This window comes from Panthera uncia, chromosome E1, assembly GCF_023721935.1.
Source record: "Panthera uncia isolate 11264 chromosome E1, Puncia_PCG_1.0, whole genome shotgun sequence".
Classification (NCBI taxonomy): Eukaryota; Metazoa; Chordata; class Mammalia; order Carnivora; family Felidae; genus Panthera; species Panthera uncia.
This window is the reverse complement of record NC_064814.1, coordinates 40,224,843-40,243,520: the sequence shown is the minus strand read 5'-3', so window position 1 is coordinate 40,243,520 and position 18,678 is coordinate 40,224,843. Positions and strand designations below refer to the sequence as shown.

Sequence of the window (18,678 nt, the reverse complement as noted above, 5' to 3'; positions counted from 1 at the left end):
TGTATGAGAAAATGCTTTGTAAATGTAAGTTAAAGTCCAGAATTCTACTTTTCATGCAGTGTGAAACTAACTGATCTCATAGTCTAAGCTGGACTTGGGCAACTCTGCTTGCAGTTTTTCATTGTTGTTCTTACCAGTTTCTGTCTAGTTGGCATTTAAAAGGCATATTGTTGGACTGCAAGCTCTATTGAAGAGAAAAGTGAATGTCAGCATAGGATTCATATTCCAGCAGATTGACTACCCATAGAAAGTTAAGAGAACAAAGGTTCTCATCCTGGCTCTGACCTAACCAGCTGTGTAACTTTGGGGAAGTCTTTTGTCTTGTCTTGGTCTCCATTTCTTTATCTATAAAGTACTGTACTGGCTTCGATCCAAAGTCTCATCTATCTAAATTTTGTTGTTGCCTGACTTCAGAACCTACCATGAAGCTGAAGCCGGGTATGGGAAATGGAAAACCAACTTTCTCCTTGTCTCTTCCTGTGTTTAATGACAGTCACATGTGAATAATACTTATAGTCCTCCATACTTGTAATGTCAGTTATTTTACAAAGTTACTTCAGATCAGTTTGATTCAAACATATATATGAGTGCATCTAGTTTTTAAAAATTCTAATGGCTTTGTATTTTTTAAGGTTTTTCCTTGATATAGCATCTGATTGTCCTACCAGTGATGCAGTAAATCATAGTCTCTCCTTCATCAGTGATGGCAATGTGCTTGCTTTACATCGTCTACTCTGGAACAATCAAGAGAAAATTGGCCAGTATCTTTCCAGTAACAGGTAAGATTTCGCAGTCATGCAGATTTTGAAAACTCTTAGTTTAAATTTATAAAAATTATTGGGCACGAATAATGCTTTTTTACTCTGCATCTGCTTAGAATAGGAATTAAGGTTTGGAAAGAGAAATGTAGAGCCCTAAACTCTTAAATAGGCAAGCGGTTGACTCGTATGAAATGATGAACAAGTCTACCTGGTGCTACAGACTCTTTTTTTTTTTTTTTTTTTTTTAAAGTATTAAGCTAAAAAAAATCACAAATTAGCCCTTTGGATTTTTCTGGTTTGCAAAACATCAAACGTGTGCAACAAGATATAGGGGAGTTTACATTTACTAGAAGTTCAAATGAGTATTGGTATCTGAATCTAAAGAGCAGCTAATTCTAGGGAATTTAATAATTAAAACATTGCCAGCGTTCTGATTCTATTTGTGATACTCTAAGTATTTGAAAATAAAGCTTTATGTAGAAAATACCCAATAATTGAAAAGTATTAACTTGGGTATTGGTTTATTAGCTGTTTTTAAAGCCTATTGTAGCCTGAATCACTTGCTGCCCTTTCAAGTTGTGTATGTGTATAAACAGCCCAAATTCCCACGCATTCCTCTTACAAATGTAAAATGAGTCCAGAAAAATCTTAAATGCTAATAAAAATGGTTTGCTCATTCATGGGAATGCTAGAAGACCATGAAGCTAAGGCTAACTAATAAAGAGATGGTAGTTTAAAAGAGCATTTTAATCCTTCATGAAGGGTTACTGGGTTAAAGTGACACTGGCATGACCGAAGTATGCTGGGACATAAAAGGATGAAGATGCTTTGTCTGTGTGACACGCAAATAAACTGTGAACTTTTAAATGCAAACATTCATTTCTCTTACATAATTCACATACATATTCGTGTAGCTTGATGCTACAGAGTTTTTAAAAATTCGGATATTTCAAAAAGAAATTCCAAACATACAGAAGAGTATAGGCTGTAATATAACAGAGACGCACGTCTACCAACTAGCTTTAACATTAGTTTGCTTATTTTACTTCAGATCTTTATAACATTTTGTTTCTTGGGGGAAAAGCTATTACTTCTCTCTATGAAACTGACAAAATAAGGAAATTATAGGCATATATAACATAGCTTTGTGTGTTTTAAAAATTTGCAGAAATTGGGACGCCTGGGTGGCTCAGTCGGTTAAGCGTCCGACTTTGGCTCAGGTCATGATTGCACTGTTCATGGGTTCAAGCCCTGCATCGTGCTCTGTGCTTGAGAGCTCAGAGCCTGGAGCCTGCTTTGGATTCTGTGTCTCCCTCGCTCTCTGCTCCTCCCCCGCTCTCACTCTCTCATAAATAATCATTAAAAATTTTGCATAAATTATATAGCGAATAAGTCTCTTCACACTATCCTGTTTGAGATTTACCATTAACTTATGTTAGTATTTTATTGAATGACTATATCAAAATTTATTTTCACATTTCCTAATTGATGGATATTTAGGCCTGTTTCTTGATTTTCACTGTTCTAAATAGTAATATAATAAATATGCTTCATATTTGTCTTCTTGTGTATTACCTGAATGTGTGATTGCTGGGTTCTGGGGTACACACAGCCCTACCTTTTCTAGATACCGCTCCATTACTTTTCAAAGTGTACATGCTCATTTACACTTTGATCAGCACTGAGTGAGAGTACCTCTTTATACACATCCTCACCAAAGTTGACATTAGTAAACGTCCTAATTTTTGCCGATTTGATGTTTGTGAAATGGTATCTTGTTATTCTCCTGTAGTTTTAAATGCTTAATAGTTACTGAAAATCCGTATTTACCGTGGTTAAGCAGAGATGTGATACCAAGGACAAATATGTCCAATTCATAAAGAGGAGTTTCTCAAGAAGGATTCTTTTCATCCTGTGAAAAAGTAGATTACAATGTTATTTTTACTTACTGCTTGTTTAATGGTAATGGATTAAGAATACTAGAAAAAATGAATTTTTATGTAAATTTTGTAGTTTGGGGAGTGGTCATATTTCTAAGATGTCTCCGTGTATATTTACAACCTTCGAGGTCTTTTTGTTGCTGTTTTTACAAATCATCGGGAACCACCAGCTGACAGTAAGAAGTAAAGCAACCAGTGATAAACTAAAGCAATGTGTACAGCTACATGTGAACCGCTGCTTTTTTCTAAGTAGTTTGCTGTTTCTAGGGATCACAAAGCTGTTGGAAGACGACCTTTTGATAAGATGGCAACACTTCTTGCGTACTTGGGTCCTCCAGAGCACAAACCTGTGGCCGATACACATTGGTCCAGCCTTAACCTTACCAGTTCAAAGTTTGAGGAATTTATGACTAGGTAAAGTACCACCGTGAAATAATAATTGCTCTCTTTTGGCTGAGATGCAAGGTTTACCAGTAGACCACTTGTTGGATATACTTGTATTTCTGATGGAAGATTATTAGGAAAGATGTGCTTGATGATCACGTTGCCATATTTTGGGATCCCACTTGTTTCTTACCTTATCTGTTGTTGACATGTGCTTTGTTTTATAGTTGATTTTCCTCTAAAAATAATATCTTTTTGAATGGTTCTTTGTCTTATGGCTTTGAGGTGTTTTTGCATTTAATACTTATAAGGGAGGGTAGATAATCATATTTTAGTTAAGGGAGATTCTGCAGCTCAGTGTGAGTAACTGATTTGCCCAAGATCCCACACCTCAGTCATAGGTCCTTTGGTTTTAAGTTCTAGCTCTTTCTTTCTGCCACACTGTAGCGTTTTTCAGAACCCTCCCCAGATTTGATGCTATTAACCTGTTTCAGATGGAGACTCCCAAAATTCAGTAAATTTCAGTATTGCTGTAAATTTTCTGTGGACATTTGTTTTGAATCTCATTTAGAGGGATTTAGTTTGTGAGGTAAAAGAGCCTCCTTGTTAGACATGCACTTTTATGACGTTCGAGCGAAGATGGTGAGCTGAGTCCTTTAGTCTTTAAAGTACCTTTCAGAGTACTTTACACTTAGTCACTTAGTAAGTGCTTCAGTGACTGTGGGTGTTTTGTTCATAATATGTGCCAGAGACAGAAGTAAAAAAGCAGAAATTAAAATGCAGAAATTAACTCACATTAGAGATTGGCATATACTGTGCTTTGCAATGTAAGTGCTGGCTATTGATCATATCACGTACAGGCCATAGTTTTGTACACATGACTCCAGTTCTTTGATACCATGAAAAGAATGTGTGAATACAAAACAGTCTCCTTTCCAGCTTATTTTTTATCTTTAGCTCTGCTATATTCTTTTCATTGTAACAAATGTTTATTCCTGAGTGATTAAAGAAATACTTTCCACACACAGTTTTCATATTACGTAATTGAAAATTACACAGTACAAAAACATATAGCTTTTTTATTCACCACTTACTGAGAACATCCTAGCCATTTTTCCACTTTTCTGAGAAAACCTATTTATTGCTCCTTCTCTGAGACCCTAGCTTCCCTTATAAAAGACAGTCTTCCATGCTTTTGGAGACTAACCGATCTAACAGTGTCTGGTATATATAGTGTTCAATAAATGTTAAGTGTTATTTTTGTTCTCCTCTCAGCTCCTGCTGATGCTCTTTGAGACCCGTTTTTTTTTTTTTGTAAAAAAAAAAAAAAAATGAAGAAAGCTTCATTTTCTCAACTATAAAAATAAAAATTGTTAAGTTATTCAAAAGTCAGAAATCTAAAGAAAGTAAAAAATTCTCAGTTACTCTTCTTAGAGATATTCACCTTTTAGAGATAATTCAGTTAACATTTGGCACACAGCCTCATAATCATTTGTACATATGTGTACCTGTTGCCCTTATCAAATGATATCTAGGTTGTTTCCATTCATACTAAACAAATGCTGAGCTGGTACTGGCAACATAATGAACTGAGATGATAGAACCTCTCTCCCCCACCCCTTCTAGGACGTAAGAGATACATGACGTACAGAAGTACTAGGTCAAAGTATTTTATACTATATTACATAGTATTATACTATACTACTACACTATACTACTGTATACTATATATACTGTATACTATATATCCTATATACTACACTATACTACTGTAACACCTAGTATTATATACTTAGGTATATGCTTTTTTAATGTTTATTTTGAGAGAGAGCACCAGCATGAGTGGGGGAAGGGCAGAGAGAGAGCAAAAGCGAGAATCCCAAGCAGGCTCCATGCTCAGCACGGAGCCCACCTGAAGGCTCAATCTCACAACCCTGAGGGGTGCTTGGGTAGCTCAGTCAAGTGTCCGACTTCGGCTCAGGTCATGATCTTGCCGTCTGTGAGTTCAAGCCCCAAGTCCGGCTCTGTTGCTGACAGTTTGGAGTCTGGAGGCTGCTTCAGGTTCTGTGTCTGCCTCTCTCTGCCCCTTTCCCTCCCTGCCCCCACTCAACAAATAAACATTAAAAAAATTTTTTTTAATCTCATGACCCTGAGATCGTGACCTGAGCTGATATCAAGAGTCAGACACTTAACCGACTGAGCCACCCAGGTACCTCCAAAGGAAATATATTTTTAAAATATTTTATTTTTAAAACACATAGCTGGAAGATAATTTCTGAGCACATTGCCAACATATGGTCAGTACAGATTGATAAAGAAGTGGAAAATATGAAAAAAGTTAAGAGATGCAGATGACAGAAGGAGAAGGTCCAAAATGAGTAATAGATGTTTCAGAAATGGAGCTTAGAGAGAACGGAGAAGAGGTAATATTTGAAGAGACAACAGATGACAACGTCCCAGGGTTGGTGAATGACCTGAAGCTTCAAATAATTACACACTGAATGTTTAACAGAATACATAGAAATCAAATCATGCTTTTTCCGAAACATTTTAAAATACATATGGGGATCTAACATACGACAAAAAATTCACCTAGCAATGGGCACGTGGGTCGCTTCCATATCTTGGCTATTATAAATAATGCTGCAATAAATATAGAGTACATGTATCTTTTCAGATTAATGCTTTCATATTCTTTGGGTGAATACCCAGTGGAGTTATTGGATCCTATGGTAATTCTATCTTTAATTTTTTGAGGAACTTTCACACTGTTTTCCACAGAGGCTGCGCCAACCTTCATTCCCACCAACAGTACATGAGGGTTCCTTTTTCTCCAGCATCCTCGCCAACACCTATTGTTTCCTGTGTTTTTGATTTTAGCCATAGAATGGACTTTTAATAAATGGTGTTGCTACAACTGAGTGAGTGACTGGAAAAAGGTGCTCCCATCATTCATGAGGATAAACTCCCATGAAGAAGAAAACATATGCAAAGGAAGGCCTTTTTAATCATTCAGAATTATAAACCCAAAAAGAAAAGGTTGATAAACTGAACTCTTGAAAGACAAATAAATAAAAACTCAACAGCTTCTAGAAAAAGAAAATACCATGATTAAAAACAATCCTATGGTAGGGACACCTGGGTGGCTCAGTCAGTTGGGTGTCTGACTTTGGCTCAGGTCATGATCTCAAGGCTCATGAGTTCGAGCCCCATGTCGGGCTCTGTGCTGACAGCTCAGAGCCTGGAGCCCTCTTCAGATTCTGTGTCTCCCTCTCTCTCTGCCCCTCCCCCACTTGCACACTGTCTCTCTCTGCCTCTCTCTCTCAAAAATAAATAAACTATTAAAGGATTTTTTAAATTTAAAAACAATCCTATGGTTCATATTACTGCCCAGGGTAGTGCTAAGGACGACTTGTTATGTTTCAAAGAGTAACATCTTGAAATTTTGGGTACTTGTTGTCCAGTTGCCCTTCAGGAAGTGTGTTGCTTTTAAATGTTTTGTCATTTAGTATATTTCATCACTGGTCTAATCATGGGTTTTTATAAATACTCAATGGACAATATAAAGCCTATGAGTTACCCTGTTTTTTGTTTGTTTGTTTGTTTGTTTTTCCTTTCAGGCATCAAGTACATGAAAAAGAAGAGTTCAAGGCTTTGAAAACATTAAGTATTTTCTACCAAGCTGGGACTTCCAAAGCTGGGAATCCTATATTTTATTATGTCGCACGGAGGTAAGAAATACTGTTTCAGTTTCTCTTATCAGAGTGTTTAAAATGGAGAGAGACAGCAAGTTTGATTTTTCCCATTTGACTTCACTGGAATTGAAGACAAGTTTACCTGGAAGAATATAGCAGGGTAAATAACCAGCCTGTCCCAAAATGATACGTGGTATATTAGAAATTGCTTTTCAGGAGACCTATTTCCTATTGGCTTCTCTTTCTTACATCAGTTTTTTTTTATACTTCTTACAATGGATTAATTACCAAGAATAAAAAAAAAAATAGCAAAGAATCTTTTCTTTTTAGGTGTATTCTGATTAAATAATATCTACAACATGACAGAAATAAAACTTTAAGAATCTGTTTCTAAGAACTTTCAGTAATATGCTGTGTATGACAACATCAGGGTGATTTAACAAATAATTTAGAGAAGGTGTGGAAATTTCTATAAAGATGGCACAGGTGCCAGCTTGGAAAATTGATTGCATTTTTTTTCATGCTGTCTTCAGTCCAGGCTAGTGCCTAGAAAACCTTTCTGAAAATGCTGTGAGCTCCTTCTTCACAGTAGGTATGAAGCTTTGCGTTGCTTTCCCTGCTACTGTCTTCTCTTTCTTGCCTCATTCTACCTTTTGAGAACTTACCTGTGATACAAGTTGGCGAGTTTTACTTCTTCCTGTTCGTATCATAAACTCGTGGTATTTGAACCGCAGAGACGGTGTGGTCTCGTATTTGAACCGCAGAGACGGTGTGGTCTAACAGAGAGACCATTGGTTTTGGAATTTCAAGGACTTTGTGTAATCTTAGTTTTACTATCCAGTAGCTGTAGAAATTAATCTTCCTGAGTTTCCTGAATTTAGCATACGTTGAAGAGTTCTGTCAGGAGACTGAATGGCCATGGATTGCGAGAGCTTGTCAGTGTATAGGAAATGGAGGTTGAGAAATGGCGGGAGAGGACTGAGCAAAGGGATGCAGAAGGTGGGAAACTAATTTAGTCAAATAATTCAGATAGCATTAAGACCAGGAAGCCCCAAGAACTGGGTCTTATGGAATCTAGAGAGTATAGAAACTTGCATTTACCCTGTGGTCTCCTCTTGAACAACTCTGAGTAAGGTCTCTTCGTTTCCCTTGAAAGTCTTCTCTCCAACTTTTCTTTCAGTTCCTGTTTCTAAGTCACCTAAGGTAATTTTCACTTTCTTTTGCAATTGAGATGAAGCATATTTGTGTTTCAACCACAACTTTTAATGCAGTCGGTATATTTTGACCCTCCCTATTTTGCTGAAGTAATTAAAAGTGAAACACTGGTGAGAGAGGCAAACAGGTGCGTGTCCTCCTCCCCCTTTAACTTCTCGTTAGTTTACAAGTAGCAAAGATTTCTGGGAAACCTCAGTGCAGACACCCTCTGTTGGATTAAATCAGTGGGATTTCCGGGAAACCTATGTAACATGGTGATTTGAGAGTGTTAAGGATTCTCAACTTTGTTGCGTAACTAGCCACATAATCTTAGACAAGTTACTTTTTTCTGAATCTGGTTCTTCATATGTTAAAAAAAGGTGAGGGGTAGAACTTATAAAAACTGTCGACCTGTCCCATAAAATACTTTGTGACTTAAAAGTTCTGTACAGAGTATGTTTGAGGTTTTCTTTTCTTTTCTTTTTTCTTTTTGTTTTTTGATAGGACTCTTCCAGTTTCAGATTTTGGGTACTTTCAGCTTTTTATTTAGACCTCCTAGAGCTCCTCTTGGCCTTCATTTTCACCTGGTGTGAAGTCTTAGCTCAAAGACAGTTGAGCACATAGTAGCTCAGAGCAGAGAGAGGCCTGTTTCCTCCACTGTACAAGTCCAGAAGATTGTAAAGGCCTTATCTCTACATAGCCAGCTTTGTCAAAGAGCACTTGGGTTGGACTTCTCTTTTGATATTCTTGTGTTTCTGTGGCTTGGACTACAATGTATTAATTAACGTCTTTTGACCTGTGGATTCCATTCACCTTACAAATAGTCCAGGGACATTTCAGACTTGAAGTATGCCAAACTTAATTCCGTATATTCAATTCCACTTTTTCACACTGTATTCTCTTTTTCAATAACATCATTCTTCGTTCCCATGCTAGAAACCCTGATCTTTTTAAATTCTTACCTCTTTCTTTTATCCTCCTCATTATCAGTCACCTAGTCTTGATTTTAACAGTGAGATCCTGACAAATCAATTAAGTTGTTTTAGTGTGACCTTTGTTATTGCAAAGAAGCCCTTCTTATTTTCTCAGGAAAAACAGGAATTGCAGCAGAGCCTGCCCAGATGTAGACAGAGCTAGGTGGCTATCCGTTCTGGAACCAGTTTACACTCTGACTCCCTCTTGGCCTCCTAATCAACTCTGCTTCATGATTTTTCTCTTTCTGTATCCCTTCAGTTTTAGCCCCAGCCACTAATTCTTTCATTACCTCAGTACTGCATGCTTCAAATTCCAAAAAGAGAATGTGGTTCGGCTGAATAGTATCTGTTTGGCAAAACCTTTCATGCTAAGTGCTTGCTCCTAGCTGCAGTCATGTGATCAAAATAACCACCTACTGCTATTTTTTTTTATCAGGGGCTGTCCTTTGGTATGTGTTCTATTTTTTTTTTTTAATTGGATCTTAATGGTTTATTTCTTTTAGGTGCCTTGAAAATGCCTTTTGGAACCATTTTTTGCCCCACTGCTATTACTGACACTTGCTTATTGGCTCTTACCTGTGCTAATGCAGCATTATCCTCCACCTTCCTAATTCGCGGGGAACTTCTTCCAGGTCATCTCCACATTGCTTCTGGAGGCAGTTGCCAGTACACATCTCATCTCGTCGTTCTCGGGGTGTTAAATAGCACCATCGATTCCTCATATAAAGGAATCCACAGGTTCTGTTGTCAGGCATGCAAGGTGCTCCATAATTATTACCTAATTGAGTTCCTAATCTTTCCCTGCTATTCCCTCCCATAGATTTATGCTCCTACCCTGTAGTAAAGTACCATAAATACAAGAACAATTGTTGCAGCCTTGTTTATAATAGCAAAAAAAAAAAAAAAAAGAAAGAAAGAAAGAAAAAGAAAAAAGAAAAGAAAGAAAACACAGTAACTGTGTTCCAAAGGGGAATTGTTGAATATATGGTGCTGCCTCTATATTATGGAATAATATACAATGTGTTGTTTTTTCTACTTGTTACAAGCAACGGAAATGAAATTCAAACTTGTGCAAACTAAAAAGGGTATCAATTGGCACATGCACCTGAGGAGATCAAGGGATGGCCTGGCTTCTTGCATGACCTCGTGCAGAGCTTTGAACAGGGTCATCTGGAGAACATTGTCTTCTCTCTCTCGACTCCACTTCCTTTGGGTCGATGTCATTCCCAGGAAGCTCTTCCCATGGCCAGCAATGGATTGCGTTCTCAGCTTAACAACTGAGGGAAAATGACCTATTTGCCAGTAGGTACAGCAAAGGTCCTGGTTTTACTGGCCTGGCTTGAGTCACGTGCCAGTTCTCGAGGCAATCACTGTGGCAGGGGGATGGAATATCTTGGTTGTCTGGGCCTGAATCATGTGCCCATCCCTGGAGCACAGTGGTGAAACTGTAGCCCTACTTGAATTACATGAGTTGAAAGGGAAAATTGGACTGCAGATACCAGGATGAGGAAAAATGGATTCTGATCAGGCAAGAGTAACAGAAGTGTTCCAGTGCAGCTTTAAAAAGACCCAGAAGGAGGACTGTGGCACTTGTCATACAAGGTGCCGAGTAATATGTGTGCACAAGCATATATAGCTGGAGAAATGTGTGCAAATATGCACATTAAACTATTCATGTTGCTTATGACGGGGGAGTATGACTGGAGGAGGTCGAAGACCAGTTAGAATATTTATTATGTATCTCTCTGGGTTGTTACCAGGAGCATGGGTTATTTGGGGAGAATACTTAAAAAGGTGAAACCTAAAAGTTTTACATGAATGTTAGAAATATTACACCTGGCAGTTGCTTTTTGGGTGGCACTAGTGCTAACATTTACTGAGTGCTTTCTCTGCGTCAGGCGAATTGTGCCTGTGGTAGAATTTTTCATGTAGCCCCGACACTAACCTTCTGAGGCCTTGTTAAGAGCAGTGAAGGACATGTGTATAAATAAACTTGTCAAGAGAAGGGGCAAGTCACCCCCAAACCTAGCTGTCCGAATGACCTGGAGAATTAAAACGGGAAACATATCCCGAGACCCTGTCCTGGGCTACCAGATCAGAATCCCTTGGGGAGAGCCTAATCTATATATTCAGCAGGCACCCGGAGTGATTCATCTGTAATCCATTTATGACTGAAGTTTGGGAATCCCACCGGGTCGTGTATTTCACTCATGGCAGCACAACTGCTAAGAATCAGCTGGTTTCAAACCTTAACAACTACACTATTAATGACATGGTTATTATCAGTGTTAAAATTATGTACTAGGTTTTGGGGTTAAATCAACCCTTGTAGACCAGCATGAAACTTCCCAGTAGTTTTGAGATACATTTCTATAGGAAAGAGTTCTGAATTCTAGGCATCTGATTTACAAATCACCTTTTCAAATACCAGGAAAATGTTTACTCAGAGCAAGATAGTCTTGTCATTGGACCAGCTGCATTATGCATTGCAGTAGTTAGCAGAGTTGGGGCGCCTGGCTGGCTCAGTCGGGAGAGCATGCAACTCTTGATCCTCAGGGTCATGCGTTTGAGCCCTGCCTCTGGGTGTAGAGATCCTTCAAATAAATTTAAAAAAAAAAACAAAACATTTTTTTTTTCAAAAAACAGAATTGGCACATTTTTTACTGTAACAACATATTACTGTTCCACATTCATGAAATAGGTGACACAGGTGTTTTGTGTAGTATCTTCTCGTAAGATTAGCACATGTCTATTTAATAAAAACTGATACAAAAATAGCACACACCACTCCTCATTCCCCATCCCCTGTCCCCTTCTCTCATACACAGAGGTGTACTTTGGTTAGACATCACCAACACAATTTCTTCTCTTACACTTTTAATGTAAAAATCTGAGTTCCAATTCAATGCTGCAGACATTTAAAAGGCAAACATGTGGCATTTTGCTTGTTTTAGCATTTTTAAGGAAGAAAACCATTATATTAAGGTAATAAACTTACACAATTAAAATCTACAACCTAATTAAGCCAGGATAATGATAACTTCCTAACAAGTAAGTTGAAATAAATTTGATTTTCCTAGTGTGCTTGTTGTAATTCGGCAGATAGTAATGAACTGAGATAGGAATGCAGAAGTTCAAGTCCACTTCAGCCTGAGTGCACACAAAACAGTGAACATATTATATAGAAAAGAAAATGAGTGCTCTCCATTGGATTCAGTTTCGTGCCACCACTTCCCATAGTCGTCGTGTTCATGGTTGTGGCTATCTTTGGGGTCACTGCTGTTTTCAGAAGTATCTTGTCATTTGAAGTCACCTTTGTATTTGAGGTTCTTTGGAGATCTGAAGTTGTCTTGAGAGTTGAGATTGTGTTGGAATTCGAGATTGTCTTGGAATTCGAGGTTGTCTTGGAATTCGAGGTTGTGTTGGAATTCGAGGTTGTCTTGGAATTCGAGGTTGTCTTGGAATTCGAGGTTGTCTTGGAATTCGAGGTTGTCTTGGAATTTGGGATTGTCAGAGAATTCAGACTCATCGCGGGACTCGAGACTGTCATAGACCTTGAGGTCATTAATGTTGTAGTGCTCCCCAAAGTGTTAGTGACAAACAGGAGGAACAGGCTGATGAGTGACAGCTTGAACACCATTTTCCTGTTTCAAAATAATTATAGAAATTTACTGACACTCGGAACAGAAATCTAAGAATTAGCTTTTTTAAAGAGGAACACCTGGGGGCACCCCGGTGGCTCAGTCGGTTGGGCATCCGACTTTGGCTCAGGTCACGATCTCACGATTCATGAGTCCGAGTCCTGTGTCAGGCTCTGTGCTGACAGCTTGGAGCTCAGAGCCTGGAGCCTGCTTTGGATTCTGTGACTCCCTCTCTCTCTGCCCCTCCCCCACTTGCTCTGTGTCTCTGTAGCTCAAAAAATAAATGAATGTTAAAAAAATAAAAAAAAAAAAAAAAAGAGGAAAACCTGAAGGAAATCTCATTCCAGCCCTGGGGAAATGCTGATCTTGGGCTTCATAATTTCTTTCTTTCTTTTTTTTTTTTTTTTTTTTTTTGAAGTTTATTAATTTATTTTTGAGAGAGAGAGAGAGAGGGAAAGAGAGAATCTCAAGCAGGCAGTACACTGTCAGTGCAGAGTCTAATGTGGGGCTCGTACCCACGAACTGTATCATGATCTGAGCTGAAGTCTGGCGCTTAACTGACTGGCACCCCAACAATTTTATAGTTTTTAAGATAGGGAAAAAGTCAGAGTGATCAATACCAACTCCTTACAAATGGACTTACAAATGGACTCAGACAAAGGGCATAACTTGCCTGAGAATGCATATCTAAAAATGTGTAGAACTAGAACTTGAGTCTGACTCTTAGTCCAGTCTTCTACAGACATACACCAAAAGTTTAATAATAAACCATTTTTAAAATAAGGCTTATTTACTTTTATCTTACATTCAAACCTGATGGCTTGCCACATGTGAGCTAATACAACTACCCCATGTTGGTCATGGTTAAAATACTCTTTTTAACTTGAAGTGCAGACTTTAATTTTAGGAATCTAATACACCCTAAAAGTTACATTTGCCTCTAATATGTAATTCAGAAAATTTGAAGTTAATATTACCTTTTGATGTTTTTTTCTTCGAAGATTAAGAATTCAGGCTTTCTCCAGTGTCCCTTGGGGAATCTAACTAACTTCTTACCGTATGCCGGTTAAATACAATCAGTGAGGAGGTCACATGTTCTGAACTTGACCTGGGATTTGCTCTTTGGAAATATCCTATTGAGTATTTTCCAAACAGCTAGTATAAACAGCTGGACCTTGGCAGAGATCAAGGAATTCAAATAAAGTCTTTCTAAAATTCTACTTGTTTATTTAAGGAAGCCGGTGAACATATCTTTGTTATTCCTCTTATCTGTGTGTTCATTAGTTTCTTCACTAGACTAACTAGAGGACTCTATTATTTTGCCTGCTGTGATTATCATGACTTTAAATCAAGTAAGTATATTAAGAGACAGATGTCTTAATTTTTCTTAAAACATCTTGCTTATATGTTTATAGGTTGATTCTGACCATGTTATTTTGAAGTTTTAAAAATGATTCAGGAATATAGCATTTCAGGCATTTAATAATACATAATCTATTAGAAAAGAAGTTAAACCTTATTAATATAAAACAAGCTTAGTAAGAAAAGAAAGAGAAGGATTGCATATGGAAGTGATACTGTCATACCGTGTTAACAAAGTTTTTGTTTTTGTTTTTTTTTAAATAATTTTTCTTTTTAAGTGGGCTCCATATCCAGTGGGGGGCTTCAGCTCACGACCCTGAGATCAAGAGTCACATGCTTTACTGACTGAGCCAGCTAGGCACCAACAAAGTTTTTTCTCTTTAATACATTAAACCACCCACGTTGAAGCACATTAAGTATATTCTTTAAAGGAATTTTGTCTTTTGATTATTTCTTTTCCTTGATAATTAGCATACAGGGAAGTTCAGTTGTATCGTGCTAACGTTTTCGTCACATTGGCCGGCACTCTTTAAAATTGTGTTGACATACAAGGAAATTGCTACAAAAATGGCAGAAGTACAAGTCGGTACATGTTCCTCACATGTTTTACTTTGCTATAAAGATTTGTTTCTCCTGAATGAATAGAACCAGTGCTTGCTAAACCTTATTTATGTGGCACATGTAATAAAGAACCTCGCTAAACTGGAGATTAGTGTGATTAGACCTAAGAAGTCAACATAAAAGGCCTCTTAGCAACCAGAGTAAAAATTTATAAATCAGAGTCCTCAGATAACACAGATAACTCCTTAGTGATGCTCCAAACACTTCATCTCAACTTATTTAAAATTTAAAATTCAAAATTTTCCCTTTCCTATGTTTGAACCCAGATAGGTTCTTCTCATAGTCTGATTCTCAGTAAGTTGCATCATCACCTAGCCAAATGGCTTTCCTACCGTGGACTTTTCATGGTCCTCTTTGACTTATTAATCTTAGACTGTCTAGGCATCTTGATGAAAATTAGGCAAAATTTAAAACTCTGAACTGTCCACTCAGGTGCTCTTAATCAGAAGCCATTTGCCATTCATTATTCAGGTCTTTAAATACCTCCTGCCTCTTTTCGTTTGTTCAGTCTCCCCCCATCTGCCCAACAGACTTCTCGTTCACAGTTCTGTTCTTCCTTCTGGGTCTAACTCGGATGGCAGTGCCTTTTCTCTGAGCCTTCCCTAATTCTATACTTCAGAATCAGTCATTTTAAGACTTCATACTTTTAGAGCATGGATCAGAGTCTGCTTGTTACTATAGATGTATCCTAAATCTCTCTTCCACCATATCCTGGCGTTCTCTTGGTCAGGATTACCTCTTTTCTATATTCCCTCTGCCTGCTAGCCCAGTGAGTGCTGGGACAGAACAGGATACAATCAACACTGGAATTGATTGCAGTATCTCCTTTGTTTCTTTATGTCTGTGGGCTGATATCATTAATGATGTTTAGAATGATAGGAGCCATTTGGTCATTTGCAGTTTTCCTAAGTGTAATTTTGCCAGTCATGTGTCTGAGTTGAAGTCCCATCCCTATTTTCTTACTGCCGTTTGAGAGGTTTCTTCATTTGTATAATGATCACACTGCACGTTCATAATCCCTTAGCTGTAATTCTGAAATGCAAAATCCTCTGGAAACCTGAAGGATTTTGTCAAAAAAGATTTGGTACCAAAACTTATTTGGTGGAAACGCCTAATCTGCCTTGGCATGAGGCTTTTCATCATTGTTATTAGTACTATCTGTATTTGTCCACCACTTAGCGTGGGTGTTAATGTTTCACTGAAGAAATCTCAGGTTGACTTGGGGTATGGTCTCAAATTCTACTGAAGTGTTATATAATACACCATAAGGCTAGCGCTTCTCACGGTGTTTCTTCTGTTCCTTCCGGACACATCACCACACTGCTCCATGAGTCTTTATAGTTAGGTGGTGCCACGTGTCTGTGTCTCAGTCAGGACAACGTAGGCTCCACTGATGTATGTCCCTTCCAGGCCTTCTCACCACTCGTCCATCTGGTGTCTTCTCTCAACACCTAGTAGCAACCAACGGTTCAGGAGGGGGTTCTATACATGGTGAACTACTGGATGACCTGATACCAGTGAGAAGTAAACTTTTGGTGTCTTAGCCAGGGTTGTGTTGGCATTGTGGCAGAAGTTAGTTCATGCTGACAAATACAGCTGGGTCCTGGGTAACTTGCCGTGGCCTCTCCAGATCCACTCCCTGTACGCCCCTGTCGTCCCCTGAGAGGCCGAGCTGTGCGTGGAGGATAGCATTGGGCGTCTTTGCTCACCTCCTTCTCTTTGACCTGTGGGGAAGAGTGTATTCTTTCAGCTCGCTTCCTGCAAGGCTACGGTGGGCTGACTGCATCCCTCTGTGAAGATCATGGTTTTTGTCAGACGGCCCTCTCTGTGTCTGGTTTCTGGCGACTGCTCCCTGCCTGACTCCTTCAGGTCTACTGTCCGACTGTCGAACAGTTTCCCTTATCTCTCTCTTAGGAAACCCTTCCCTCTCCTCTGTACACGTTCGCTCGTATCCCAGTTTGAGTGTGCCACCTGTTTCCTGCTGGAACCTAAACTACTACAAACAGTATATGCACTGTGTTGTCTTCCTCAAAATCTGAACAACTCTAAATTCTGAACTGTATCTTGTCCCAAGGTTTCAGATGAGGGATTGTGGATCTGTGCCACATTCATAAGTTTATTGTGAATATTGTGATAGTATTTGCGTGGCATTCAGAACTGTGCCCAGCAAGTAGTAAGCATTGGGTAGATAGTAGCCAGAATTGATGTAAGAATAGCAACCGTGTTCTGAATTTTTATCTGGGAAATCCAGATTTCTCATATTTAGTGCTGGAGCTTTGGAACTAGCAAGGAATTATAAGAGCAGTATCTTCCTTATTATACTTATATATTACCTTGAATTGACCTTTTTTTTATGTTTCTGGAACTTTCTATCTTCGCCTATTGATTCTTTCAAAACTCTTAAATGGAGAAAAGGGATCTTATTTATAAAACCATCTCAATGCTCATAAATTTTATATAGCAACTTCTGGAGAATTTCAAGTTGCAATTTTAGTATGTTAGTCTAGAAATAATTAGGTCCTGTTTTTTCTTCCGTAACTTTTCTCTTCCGTCTTTGGGTTTTTGTCTCATGAATAGGACACTTGAATGTTTTCTTGGGTGCCAGTTACACAAACACTCTGTTAGCGATGGAAGCACTCTTTGCTGTTTAGAACACCCTCTCTAAGTACTCTGCCATTGTGTTTATTACACCTGTACCTCATGTCCCTTCAACTTTTAAAGTTTGGAAAGTTGGTGCCTGGATGGCTCAGTCAGTTAAGCGTCCGACTTCGGCTCAGGTCATGATCTCACGGTTCATGGGTTCAAGCCCCGTGTTGAGCTCTGTGCTCTGTTACCTCCGAGCCTGGAGCCTGCTTCAAATTCTGCATCTCTGCCTCTCTGCCTCTCTCCCCCTCATGCTCTGTCTCTCTGTCTCAAAAATAAATAAAACATTAAAAAATAATAAACTTTTGAAAGTAATATGTGTTTGCTTCTGAAAGCAATTAGGGTTTTCAGGATTAACATTTTTATCATGCTACTAGTGGGCTTTTACCTGTGTTTAAAAGTAGAACATCTAGGGCGCCTGGGTGGCTCAGTCGGTTAAGCCTCCGACTGCGGCTCAGGTCACGATCTCGCTGTCCTCGAGTTCAAGCCCCATGTCGGGCTCTGTGCTGACCGCTCAGAGCCTGGAGCCTGTTTCGGATTCTGTGTCTCCCTCTCTCTCTGACCCTCCTCCATTCATGCTCTGTCTCTCTCTGTCTCAAAAATAAATAGACATTTAAAAAAAAATTTTTTTTTAAGTAGAACATCTAAAACATATCAGAAGTGTGTAGCACAAGTGGCTTTCATTGTGGACAATTACTCGTGAAGACACTATTTGTAAGCTTCCTGAGAAAGTGGATATGCAAGTATGCAGAAACAGACTCTTGTTATGTTAGACTTAAATGTGATACATTTTAGAATTGTACTTCACTTTTCTACAGCAAAATACCAGCCATTTCATTTTAGAAATCTAATATAGGAAAAGTAACACTTTTCCCCTTGTTGCAAAATACATGTTCCAAGAGCAAATGACTGTTTTGGAGCAAGTTTTTTTCCTACTTTTATAATACTGTAAGTCTGTTACCTCTTTTTGGCTTGTTGTCATTTAATCTTATTTTTCGTTAATGGTGAAAACAAAGTGATTTAATTTCTGAGACAGACTATCCTCCTTTCTGTTTCCTTCTCTCTGGTAACAGTGTCTCCAGCTGCCTTGAGCTTTAAATAGAAGCCTTAGCATCAGTCTTCACTTCTACCTGTTCTTAACCACAGGCATCTGATTAGGCAGTGGGTGTTTCTGATTCTGCTTCACAAAGTGTTTTATGCTTTATCTTCACACTCCATTTACAGTTCAATCGGTTGTCAAAGCTGGGGTTAGTGAACAAACATTTGTGGTAAAGGACCAAGTAGTAGGCTTTTTAGGCCAAATAGTTTTTCCGCTTGCTTGCTTGCTTGCTTGCTTGCTTTCTTTCTTTCTTTCTCTTTCTTCTTTCCTTCTTCCTTCCTTCCTCCTTTCCTTTACCTTCCCTCCCCCTCCCCTCCTCTTTCTTTCTTTCTTTCTTTCTTTCTTTCTTTCTTTCTTTCTTTCT

At 38.5% G+C, this 18,678-nt stretch overlaps 1 protein-coding gene and 1 long non-coding RNA gene across 4 annotated transcripts in view; one reads left to right on the top strand and one right to left on the bottom strand.

The window, feature by feature from the left end:
• NF1 (neurofibromin 1) overlaps positions 1 to 18,678 on the top strand; it is a 248,161-nt gene that overhangs the window by 144,779 nt on the left and 84,704 nt on the right. For 2 of the 3 annotated variants that reach the window (XM_049637864.1, XM_049637863.1), the window contains 3 exons: positions 633 to 779; positions 2,969 to 3,115; positions 6,706 to 6,816. In XM_049637864.1, coding sequence (XP_049493821.1) covers positions 633 to 779; positions 2,969 to 3,115; positions 6,706 to 6,816 — 405 coding nt within the window. Of the gene's footprint in view, positions 1 to 632; positions 780 to 2,968; positions 3,116 to 6,705; positions 8,431 to 18,678 lie in introns of those variants that run through there. The other variant, XM_049637858.1, reaches the window with a different exon arrangement.
• LOC125927510 (uncharacterized) lies at positions 11,963 to 13,631 on the bottom strand. The gene is made up of 2 exons (XR_007459353.1): positions 13,567 to 13,631; positions 11,963 to 12,592 (listed from the first exon to the last, which is right to left on the bottom strand). It is a non-coding gene; the product is annotated as an uncharacterized LOC125927510 (long non-coding RNA).